This window comes from Camelus dromedarius, chromosome 14 (assembly GCF_036321535.1).
Source record: "Camelus dromedarius isolate mCamDro1 chromosome 14, mCamDro1.pat, whole genome shotgun sequence".
Classification (NCBI taxonomy): domain Eukaryota; kingdom Metazoa; phylum Chordata; class Mammalia; order Artiodactyla; family Camelidae; genus Camelus; species Camelus dromedarius.
This window is the reverse complement of record NC_087449.1, coordinates 51,412,137-51,424,545: the sequence shown is the minus strand read 5'-3', so window position 1 is coordinate 51,424,545 and position 12,409 is coordinate 51,412,137. Positions and strand designations below refer to the sequence as shown.

Here is a 12,409-nt window from a genome sequence, read left to right as displayed (position 1 = left end):
CCAGTACCTTCTCTATAAATAGATAGATAGATACATAGATACATAAATAAATAAATCCATCCATCCATCCCCCTCCCAAAAAAAAAAAAAAAAACAAAGGCTCTGGTTAGAGGACTTCAATTACTGTCTAAATCTAAGCTGTAGCTTAGATTCCTTTGCCTGTTAAACTCTATAAGGCCTTTTGTGCTCTTTCCATAAGATAGGAAGAGATTCACAAATTTTGGGGGTGGTGGGGAAAGGTAATGAGGCTTTTTTTTTGAATGGAGTTACTGGGGATCGAACCCAGGACCTCATGCATGCTAACCACGCACTCTACCACTGAGCTATACCCTCCCCCAAGATTCTCAAATTTTAATCTCTTACTTCCTCCATTCCTTGAGACAGTAAACTGTGGAGGAAAAGTACTCTAAAAAGAGAATATCTTAATTAGGTGATAAGAAGAGAGGGTTGTCTACTTATAAAGTTAGAGAGTTACCTTTGCATTTCTAAAATACAATGCATGGAAAACTAGAATGAATTCAAGTGTTTGTTAAATTTTAAAACCATCAAAAGGCCAATATCTTTCCCTCTTGTCTGTTTGTGTGCTTTTGTTGACGCAAAGTAAATATTATTAGAATGAAACTGAAACATGCTGGTTAGGGAACATATATTGGCTTGGTACATAGGCAACAGAATTAGAATTTCTGAGAGCTTTGTCATTGTTGTAAAGTATGGACTTCCTTGGGAAATGAATGTATCTTTAGGAATTAAATATTACCTTAGCCATTTATATGAGAGCCAAAGTGAGTCCCAGAGTTAGAGTCTGGAGACTTGCGTTTTAGTTTTGTCTCTGAGCAAAGCATTTAACTTCTTTGATCCTCAGTTTCCTTCTTCTGTAAGGAGTGGGAGATTGAGCCAGATGATCAGTACAAATCCTTTTTTTTTTTCTTATCTTTGAGTTTATTGCTACTTTTAAATACCCTAGGTTTAACAGTGAGCCAAGTTAAGATGGGCATTTAAATTTGGCAGGTGGTAAACAGCAGCCATCCAAGGATCCTTAAATCTATCTCTTCTACTCTTACATAGTTCTGTCAGCATAACCTAGATTCTGCAGTACTGTTTCTGGGCTGTGTGTGTGTGTGTGTGTGTGTGTGTGTTTAATGTGCCTGATTTGAACTAATCCACAATAATGCACATGTCTGGGCTGTTCCACCTGCTTAATGATTCTGTACACCAACCCTGATTGTGTTCAAACTTCCTCCTTGGCCTGCTTCTTCCTGATTTGCTCTCTGGATTCATGCTACAGAATGTCATTCTCTTCTGTTTCTGACTAACCTCTTTGTAATGACTGGGTTTTTTTGACATGTACCATTGTCTGGCTGCTCCTGATCTGGCCTCTCCTTCTTTGACTTTTTTTTTTTTTAATCTTGACAACTGTGATAAGTACTGCTTGCATTTATTGAGAGCTTTTCATGTGCCAGGTACATTACAAAGTGCTTTATTTATGCTCGTGTCATTTAATCCTTACAACTGCCCTGTAATGATAAGTAATATTATGCCTACTTTATAAATTAGAACACTGAAGCTCAGAGAGGTGAAGTAACATGCCTAGTGTTAGCATGTAGTGATAGATCTAGAATTAAAATGTTAGTCTGCCTCCAAAGCTCGTCTTCTTAACCAGTCTGCTGTATTGTCTCCTTGATGATGATAACTGCAATATGTTGAACACATACTAGATGCTAAGCAATGCATTTGCCACCTTTCGCCTCTTGTTTTACAGTAGTGGAAGGGCTATATTGCACATGATCTGCTTTTAGGCTAATAAATATAGGGGCCAGCTTAGAAGGTATTTGATGTTCTTAGATTGGAGCATTCTTTCAATGTAAAATTTCAATGTATTTTTCCTTTTACTCTTTCCTATCTTAATGGTGAGTATCATAGTGAGTTTTTCTTTTTCTTGACTACTGCCAGTATTAACAATTGAATGTTGCCCAAGTGTACACTATTTTTTCTTACTGATGCCTTAGTGTTGTCATTTTTTTTAGTTGTTACCTTTGCTGTTTTTTTTTAAATCAGAAGCAGATAATGGAAAATGAGGAACAGGTCCTAAGGAAAGGGGAAAATCCAAATACTAGAAATCTTTCTGGAAGCTCAATTTGAAGAACAGAAATTTAAACTAAAACCTAGTTTTTTTGGGTAGCTGTCATTTGTTAAAGGAATATTAGGGCTTTGACAAACACAGGATTTAACCTCACTAGCCTTAGTTTTCTTATCTGATAATGTTGCAAATAATATATTCTTCACAATGCCTAGTTAGTTGTGGTAATAATTAAAGGAAATAAACTGTAAAATTCCTTAATATAGTGCTCAAAATTGTTAATTCCCCCTTTATGTTCAGATGTTAATTCATCAAGATGTATCCTTAAGATTTATGTATTTGGCTGTATGTAAGTTAGTTATAGCTCAGTAAAAAAAAGAAGAATCAGTGTGGAGGCTGGCCCCTTCATTGCTACATGTGGTTAGCTGATACCTCCCATGTATCATATACAGCATGTAGGGCTACTCCTTTTAATTTTGTATTCTTCAAGATCATTACTGAACTTTAGCAGAAAGAGAAATATTGCATAATACCTTACAAATATTCACTCCAAGTTTACTATTTTAGTAAGCAAGCTTTTCAGAAACATTTCTTTTTATTTTTAGAAAAGGTATATTTAATCCCCAGATCTTGTTCCTAATGTTAATTCCCAGTACATAGATCTCATCTGGCTCTGAGTATGCCACTCATAGGTAGGAAATAGAATTTTAGAGCAAGCAGTGAAATGTCCGAACAGTCGGATTTGGAGGCAAACCTGTGTCTACAAAATATCTTTGAATGGGCTTCTGTTCCCATTAGCCTGCTACGCGTAACCCTAATGTTTTCTGTGTGATTAAATTTACAAGTTCTTTGCTAAACTCTTGAGCAGCCTCCCTTTCTTTGTGGCTGTGAGTCTGGAGAGTTGTAACCAAGCTCAGTGTCAGGAAAAGTAGGTGTGGACTTTCAGGGCTGTGCCGCCCAGCAGCGTGAATGTGGTCAGCAGTCTCCTCCCCTTCCTGCACTTCAGCTCTTCACTGCGAACTCTGGAATGACAGGCATTCCTGCGTGAAGAGAGCCGGTGTGAAGACATATTTGTAAGAACCACGAGTGCCTAGTCTGGGATACAGGGAAACAGAAGCTCCAGCAGATTAACTGACCTTGTGCCATTTCCCGATGCTTGGCAGTGACATTGAGAGAGGAGTACATGTCCCCTCCTTATATGGATTTATTGTTTAAGAAAAGTTTGCTTTGGTCTGGCACGGTTTGTTGTGAGACACATCAGACAACATAATCATGGGGCAAGCTGACATCTCCAGACCGGTAAATCCAGATGGAGTTGGTGAGTAATAGAAGTCAAAGAAACAAAATCTTGACGGAGGCAAGGCAAATCTAGGGCTGAAGCTGAATATTTTATAGAGATTTGAATGTGATGATTTTGATGCTTTTAACTTTGGGACATTGATAATTTTGTGAAGAATAAATGAAAAATATAAGTTAATTTTTCATTCAGTTATACTAATTTACCACTCATCATTTTGTTTTACTTGGTCCCTTTAGAGTTTTTAAAGATAATATTGCTAGGAAACCATCTGTTAATATCTTGCCCTTGGAAAAAGTAAGTGCTACAGGAACTTGTGTTTAGAAATCAGTAGTGTTTTACTGCTATTTTGCAGGGCTCTAGCAATTGGTTTCTATATGTGGTGTAGAACTAGAACTGTTGACTTCTATAAATAGGACCGTTTTTAAGATTTGACTTAATTTTTTAGACTCAGTTATACATTTTCCAAATAAGGCTTTTTCCATTGTGCTGGTGTTTCCGTTTCTCATAAGCAACACTTGGTATAAACATTTCTGAAGTCAGTTCTTTATATTTTAAGTGTTATTGTCTCAGAAATAGCTAGAGACTAGGCTGAGAATTCTAAGTGTAGCCAGAGCTTCAAAGCATATAAGTGAAGATTCATTTTCCCAACATTTGGGGTTTTTTATAGGATGAAGATGGAGAGGTAGGAAAGATAGATTTAAGTGGGTGTTCATTAAAAAGTTGCTAAATATAAGCAAAGTAGGGGAAAGCCTATGAATCATCCCTTGACATTATACTATATTTTTAAAAAAAGGTTTATACCTTCTCTTTGATTTATGAAGCAGCATAAAGCATGTTCAGTCTCAGGCTGCCTTTTTTTCACAAATGAAAAGTGTTGGCAATTTTAAAGAAAAGCATAAAGTGTGGGAACACAAGTAACACCCCCAAATGTGTCTCGTGATTTAATGTGATTTAGTTTCAAAGGTATGTTTTCCCTGAGAACTTGTCAGATGAAATTCCTACAAAGTATTATTTTTCATATTTTACTGAAACTAGGCACATGGATCACAAAGTGAGTCATTCAGCCACAGATTTTTAGGACTGACGTTAGGACTAGACTTACTTTACCTGATCACCAGGGCTGAGTCCATATCAATTCAGTTGCTCACTTTTTGTTTTTCTAAGTGAAATATTTTATAAATAGAAAAAGGTATAGAGAAGAATACAAAGGACCCTCTGGGGCCACTACCCAGCTTAAGAGATGAAATTAAAAACAGATATATCCCTCCCCACCCCTCTTCCTGTGCCCACATTCCCTTGTATAATTCATAGATGACTATAAGCTATTTTAATGGACAGACTCCACTCTATCATTTATAATTCAGAATGTATTCTGTTTGAGCAAATCAAGACCAGTTCATGAAGGTGTAACGTTGATATGTAAGATGAATATCATTACTGTAAAGTCTTTTACCAAACAACAGTTGCTTAATGAAATGAAATTTTAAAACTATTTCAAATGGAAAAGAATCTGAAAAAATATATATGTTTAAAAAATAAAATTGTAACACTGTACCCTAATGATATGAAGATACAGTAAGCTAAGAAACTTTGAGTCTGGGCTACTTGTGAAATCCTGCACTATTCATGAAAATTTTTTTTATAGATCTGAAAGTGTTATAAAGTGAAAATGCATTAAACAAAATTTTTATTTTTTAACACATAATTTTTAAATTGTCCTACTAGTAATTGCTATTAATTTCCCCTGCCACCTATTTCTATTGTTTCATTTTTTTAAAATTAGATTTATGACAGAGACAAGTAAATAAGCCAGAGTAATACATAATATCGAATAGCATCAGTTTTACATATTTTATGTTAAATTATTAATGCACGTGTATAATAATTTATTAAAATTGTTACTTGGGTGCACTTTTTTTTACTGTTGTACTTTACTGATATGGCTGTGTCCTGGGTTACTCTCTAAAAAGCCTTTCATCAGAGATGTCAGTCAGGACTCAGATTTTAGTGAGCCTGTTTCACTTCATGGCTGAACATATTCAAAAGGCTTGTTTATGAAATAAAACAACTAATAAAAAAATAAAAAGCATTTCAATGAATAGGTGTCTGAAATATCTTACTAGATTTTTTGGAAGGATAAATGTAGAAAGTAAGACTTAGATCATTTCCTTACAGTTCTAGGCCTGTAATAGAGTAGTTAGTTTTGAGCTTTAAAATTGATACTTTAAAATACTGGGTTTGGCAAGCCAAGTCATACAAAAATAAAAGAATGAATGAATGTATTGAAATGATTTCTTATTATTTTCAAGCCACTGTGAATGTGGCAGACTCTGAATAGGTATAATTCCTGTCTGTGCCCTTAAAAAGTTTACTTTCTAGTTAAGAATTTAAAATATTAAAAGTAAAAATCCAAAATACTTAAAATTTATTTAAGATAAGACATACTCCTTTTTTTAAGGTTATTAGACTCCCATGGCTTATGATGGAAGTGTAGAGCTGTTAACCAAGAAGAGTCTACTTTTAAATAAATAACCTTTACATGAGGACTCATGCAGATTTATGAGATGTTATGTCAGTATCCAGCTATTGTTTTTTACCATAGGATCTTTCTAACAACAAGTGAGCTAATGGAGTATTTGAATGCAAAGTAGAAATTTATGCTATGGTGTCCATTCAAGGAGATAAGCAGTTATCATCAGCATTTCATATAAAAAAATTATCCTAAAGTTAAATGTGTCCACAGGAGAAGCCTATAGATTTACTGAGATGAAACGTTCAAATAATACTTTGTAGTTCTTGATCAACATAAAAGCTGTTTCTGTATGCACTTTAATCATTCATTATTTATCATATTAAAATGAATAGCTAATTAGCACATGTCCTTAAATTAGGCACAAGACCAAAGAATTTTAATAAGCTCTACTCAACCATTTAGTCTGGAACTTTTCTTCTCTCTGCCTTTCTGTTCCCACTCTAGCTTTTTTTTTTTTTTTTTTTTTGAGCCCCAACATATACCTTCTACTCACTAATTAGCCTCCCCCCCAACTTTTCCTTTGTATGAGAATATATTACTTTAAAAGATACTATGTTGTAATATTTCTTACTTTCTATATTCCTTTTCCACACCATTTGATTCATTTTGCTCTGAAATTTGTTGTTACGGGTTCTCATTCATGAGAATGGGAGTAGTTATGGGAAAGGTGGTTTAGAAATTTATTGTTATTTGGAGGCGAAATCAGTAAGCAAATTGCTGGATGAGTAAAATTTAATGTAGCTTTATAACTATTAACATAGGAATAAATAATATATGGATTAATTAAAAATAAACTACTTCATGAGACTTGGAAGAAAAATTCTTGGTATTGTTTGGTCATCAGAATTATGAGAGACATTTCTCAAACCTATTTTGGTCTAAAAATAAATACTTTCTTCCGAGAAAGAAGGAACAGGCATACTTTCTTCATGTAATCCAGGAATCAGGAGAAAGTGACAGTATAGGGATCTGTCATGGACTCTTTACAGGATTTTCTGTTGTTATTGAATGTAGAATACCAATCAAAAGTTATTCCCTCTCTCTGCTTCAGTAGGTTTTCTGAATAGCCTATTGTCACAACAATGTATTCCTTCTTTCTACTTGCAAGTTAACTTTGGTAAATTTAAGGGTTTTTTCCATGAGAGAATATATTTCTTGGCACCTCACTATAAAAACTTTCTCTCAACTTGGAATTTTTGTCAAAAAAGTATACATACCAAATTGCCAGAGTAAAGCAGCATCACTTCTTGATGCAGTCATGATCGGAGAACTATTTCCCAGAGTTAGAATCTCAAACCTAACTGTACCTGCAAGTACAGAAAGAGAACTTTTCCCTGAGTATCTTCTTGAGTGTTTTACCCAATTCTTTCTACTTCCCAGAGGTCAGAACTATGCAGTATTTCCAAGGAAAGTTATTGGGCCTGCTCTGGACAAAGCTTGCTTTGTTCATTAGTGGCAGGTTTTGCTTTCTGTAACTTTGTTGCAGTTTTCTAAAACAGCTCTTTAAATCCAATAATAATCTTCTTTTAGAAGGCAAAAAAGAGTATAAATACAATAGAGTAAGTACCGTAAATTACTGTTCTCCATTGACAAAGTTCTAATGCTGTTAAAATGCTTGTGTAAAAGCAAGATCTGTTTCAAGCTAGATGAGCATAAAGGATAATTAGACAGAGCCATTAGATTATAGAAGTAACTAGTCACAGTATATGTTAGGTCAAGCGATTATGCTGTATACCTTAAACTTGAAAAAAAAAAAAGATAATTGATACCTCTTCATAGTGGAGTATGTGTCTTGTTGCACAAAACTATGTATTAAGTTTTGGACAAATAGCTGATTATTAAAAATTTTGTGGGTAAAATAAAAGAACTTTAAACATCTTAAATCTACACATTTTTTAAAACCCAGTAAAGTATAAGAAATAGGGATAGAACCAAGACAGTCCCAGTAATTTTGTTGGTTATTACTAAGCCTAGTGAAGGCGAGAGGATAGCGAAGGCTATCTTGAAAACTAAGTTCTCTATCAATTCCAAATGTCTGTGCCTTACCTTTGCTTCCAACGTAGATGATTAAGAATTGGTTGTAAATCAGATTCTAAAATGAACACTTGTGCGGAGAATATAGCTCAAGTGCTAGAGCACATGCCTAGTATGCACAAGGTCCGGGGCTCATTCCCCAGTACCTCCTCTAAAAATAAACACATAAATAAACCTAATTACCTCCCACCTAAAAAAAAATAAATAAGTAAATAAATAGAATAAACACAATAAACACTATCTTTGACCTAGGACTTACTGTTTAACCTTGCTTTATCCTTTATTTTTAGCAAGTAATGTAGGTATAATATGTATCCGCAGTGAATAGGTAATGAATATTTTAACTGAAGATGTAAAATGCTAAGTAATTTTTTAATAATGCTATATATTTATTTAAAAATCACTCCAGAAATTCATCTGGAGCAACTGAACTTGAAGTAAAAAACTTGAATTAAATGTTGACAAGGAAAAAACTGAATATTGAAGCAAGAAACTACTAGAACTCTGCATAATACATGATATAAGAAATAAGCCTATGAAATGTGAGGTGCTACAACTTGAAGGAGGGACTAAGTAGTTTAAATACCAGGGCATAGTTTCAGGATACTACTCAAACTAGAACTCCAAACTATAGTTTAGTTAGTTATCTTCCTCTCCCAACCTCCACCCCCTCCAAAAAATACCAAGACCTCCAACTCTGTGACATGCTTTCCTAGTGGCCTGCAGCTGCATGACTCAAAGAAAAAGGTGTTTTCTTTGGAACACACAATCGTAAAACTATAGCCAGCATTCTACACCCTGTGTTCTGAAGGACAAAGGGAAATGAGAGGAACCACCTTGTTTGGCTCTCATGGAAAATAGAGGGGGCCATAAGAACATTTTAAATTCCATAGTTTAAACAAAAACAATGAGATATCTAAATATGACTCCAAGCCTGTATTTATTCTGTCAAATTAGAAGTGGGAGGGAGATGGTCAATAAAATCAGAGTTGTTGAGAACAAATGGTTCATGTGCAAATTTGCTTATGAACAGACTCACCTCTCTAAGCCCTTTGTTTATGAGTACAGAAACAAAATTTGAGATGTAATTGTATCATTAAAAATAAAAAAGAAAGATGATTTCTAGATACCTGAATATACTTTTTGTTGTATAATTTATTCTCCTGTCAGTTTCTCTTTCTATTGTAGTTTTCTAAGCAATGCAATTGAATTTCCTTCATGTCAGACAAAAATTCATAGTAAGAAGCCTGAGCTAGTGTACCAATTTTAATGGATCCAAGAATGTTACGGAGATGAGTAGCTTCACTTAGATCTAGTCAGCCACTGCCATCAAAGATTTATGCATACTTTAAAACACTTCACTCTAGCTAAAAAGTTTACACCTGGTGAATTTAGATTACCATTAAATTTGGTCTCTAACTCATAGCAAAAAAAAGGGTGGGTTTTTGTTTTTCATTTTTCAGTTTTGTTAAGTAGAATTGTTACAGTTTGACTGCACATATACAATATATTGCATGTAAATACATGTATACAATATAATGCATTTATTTTTAAAATTTACATGTATGTACTGTTCATTGTTTCTAAGAATAGTTTAGAGCTTTAGCTTTTTAAATTTACATAGTTATCAAAGGAATAAAGCCTACCACAAAATAAAAATCAACAGAATGCAGTAATCCAATCATAAAGGACAGTGCTTACACATATTCAGGAAATCAGTCATCTAAGATATAAATAATAAGTAGTTCATTTGTGTCCTTTGTTTAAGACTCCACATATAAGTAGTATCATATGGCATTTTTCTTTATCCTTCCAGCCGCTTCACTTAGAGTGATGATCTCCGGGTCCATCCATGTTGCTGCAAATGACATTAAAAAGGGTAGTATTCTTAAAAGATTGTAGGACTAGAAAGTATTGTTTGGGTAATCCAAATCTACTCACTTTAACATGTGTCACTCTGCCAAAAACCAAAGAACTATGTCCTTTAATGGTTTAATTTGCTTAATATTTCAGACTATGATTTTCATGTGGGAAATAACTCATCTTTATAGGAGCTTAATGTTTAAAAAGAATTGTTTTCTTTTGTGTATTTATGTATCTACTGGACTTAATTTATTAACTGTCATGGTTTGAAAGCTCCCACTTTCATAGTAAACTTGGTTTTGTTCCAATTATAAAAGCCATACACGTTCATTGTAAAATATATATCTATATATATGTATAAAAGAAGTTGGAAAAGAGAGGCACAAATATCCTGTAATCCTTCCATCAAATTACATTTACATTTTAATTTAGTCCCTTCCATTCTCCTTTTTAACATATTTTTGTACACTTTAGATAATGTGATACATAATAATTTATGGCTAAGTTTATACTCTTTAATCTAGGATTACTAGTTACTCTAGGAACTTAAGTTCTAATGATTGTATATTTTATATAAATTCTTCAGTTTATTTACATACCCATCATTATACAATGACATTCACAATTGTCACCACCCTAAATAACACTGTCAGAAATAACACCTTTGGGCAACTTCCATCTTCTGAAGCCGAGCATCCTAGATTTTTATGTAAATGTTAATGAGAACTTAGGCTTTTATTAGAGAAAATGGTCTTTTATAATTTATACATAGTTAGAATTAAAATTTGAAAAAAAAAATGTGCATGGCCCTGGCTACTATTCTAGTTATAAATAATGCCTAGTTAGATTTTTTTTTTTTAAAAAAAGAATATATGCCCAAGTGGAATTTGATTATAGGAGATCAATACCTGTATCATAGATTCTTCAGAGTTGGATTTAGGCAGACTGCTGAGTAGTTCTTTCCAAAAAATGTTACCATTAGTCTACTTTCAATCTGCTACCTTCCCTTCTTGATTTAAAATACTCTTGGAAGTTACCATATGATCCAGCAGTCCCACTCCTGAGCATGTATCTGGGGGAGACTCTAATTAAAAAAGATACATGCACCCCAATGTTCATAGCAGCACTATTTATAATAGCGAAGACATGGAAGCATTCTAAATGTCCATCAACAGATGACTAGATAAAAAAGCTGTGGTACACACACACACAACGGCATACTACTCAGCCATAAAAAAAGAATGAAATAATGGCATTTTCAGTCACCTGGATGGTCCTAGAAATTATACTAAGTGAAGTAAGCCAGATAGAAAAAGACAAGTAACACATTATCACTGATATGTGGAGTCTAAAAAAAATGACACAAATGAACTTATTTACAAAACAGAAACAGACTCAGACATGGAAAACTTATGGTTACCAAAGGGAATGGGGTAGGGGAGGGGGGTGAGGGATAAATTAGGAGTTTGGGATTGGCAGATACAAATTAATTCTATACAGAAGAGATAGGAGTAGGGGTATAGCTCAGTTGGTAGAATGCATGCTGAGCATGCACAAGGCACTTGGTTTGATCCCAGTATCTCCATTTAAAAAAAGAAAGAAGCAGAATAAACATCAGAGTCCTACTGTATAGCACAGGGAACTATATTCAATATTTTGTAATAACCTATAATGAAAAATAATATATGTACATATATATCCACAACTGAATCACTATACTGTACACCAGAAACTAGCACAACATTGCAAATCAACTGTGCTTCAATAAAAATAAAATAAATTAAATTAAAATAAATACTCTTGGATGTAGTAGGGAAGGCTTCACTGGCTGCCTGTCCTACAGTCCTACCCTTCATATATAGGACATTTGATGGAATCAGGTTTTTGTGATTTCCCTCTGGTGTCAACATAATTGATTTGGGGGGAAAAGAGAAGGTGATTTACCTCTTTCCCTTTTCATTAGGAATGATTAATCTACTTCTCTTTCTTCTTTTTCTGAAATCTTTCACCCATGGGAGCACAGCCTTAACTCAGAATTTCTTTCTTTCTAAACAAAGAGCACACGGGAAGAACTTTATCAACACTTTATTTTAATCAGTTATAGGTGTTGCTCTTGAATATCTAAAAGTTGAGTTTCCAGAGCACTCCCAGACTAATCTCCATGAGAAATGCCTAAGAGTATGACTTCAGAGTCCTCTCCCACGTATCTTATCAACAGCATAAAGAATCTGTCTCAGCTTGAAGGAAGATCTAAAGAGTAAGGTGCACAACAGTCAGTGAAGAAAGACTCCAAATACAGGATATGATTTATGAATAAAAAAGAAAAATCTGTACTCCAATGTAAAAATAATGTACAATAATGATCTAAATCATAAAAGTTGATTGCTATATCCAATTTAAGTACAAAGCAATGACTTCTAAGAGAAGTGAACAAAGGAATGATAAAGTACCTGTTGAAATTTGAAGTAATTATAAGTAGATAGTGAATTAGTTTATAAGGAGGCTTTAATAAGAATCCTAACTTTAGTATTTGTACCTTTATAAATTTTGATAGAAAGCATCCAAAGAATGAAACATACAAAGAAAAGCAGTCCAATGGGTT

General features: G+C 33.9%; 1 protein-coding gene across 5 annotated transcripts in view; it reads left to right on the top strand.

Annotated features, from left to right (window-relative positions):
• The window catches only part of PHACTR4 (phosphatase and actin regulator 4), a 95,056-nt gene that overhangs the window by 52,681 nt on the left and 29,966 nt on the right, over positions 1-12,409 (top strand). Inside the window, exon 1 of one of the 5 annotated variants that reach the window (XM_010981650.3) lies at positions 2,728-3,395. The exons of the other annotated variants lie outside the window; for them this stretch is intronic. Within the exon in view, the coding sequence (XP_010979952.1) occupies positions 3,350-3,395 (46 nt within the window). The 5' untranslated portion in view covers positions 2,728-3,349. Of the gene's footprint in view, positions 1-2,727; positions 3,396-12,409 lie in introns of those variants that run through there. 5 annotated transcript variants of the gene reach the window in all.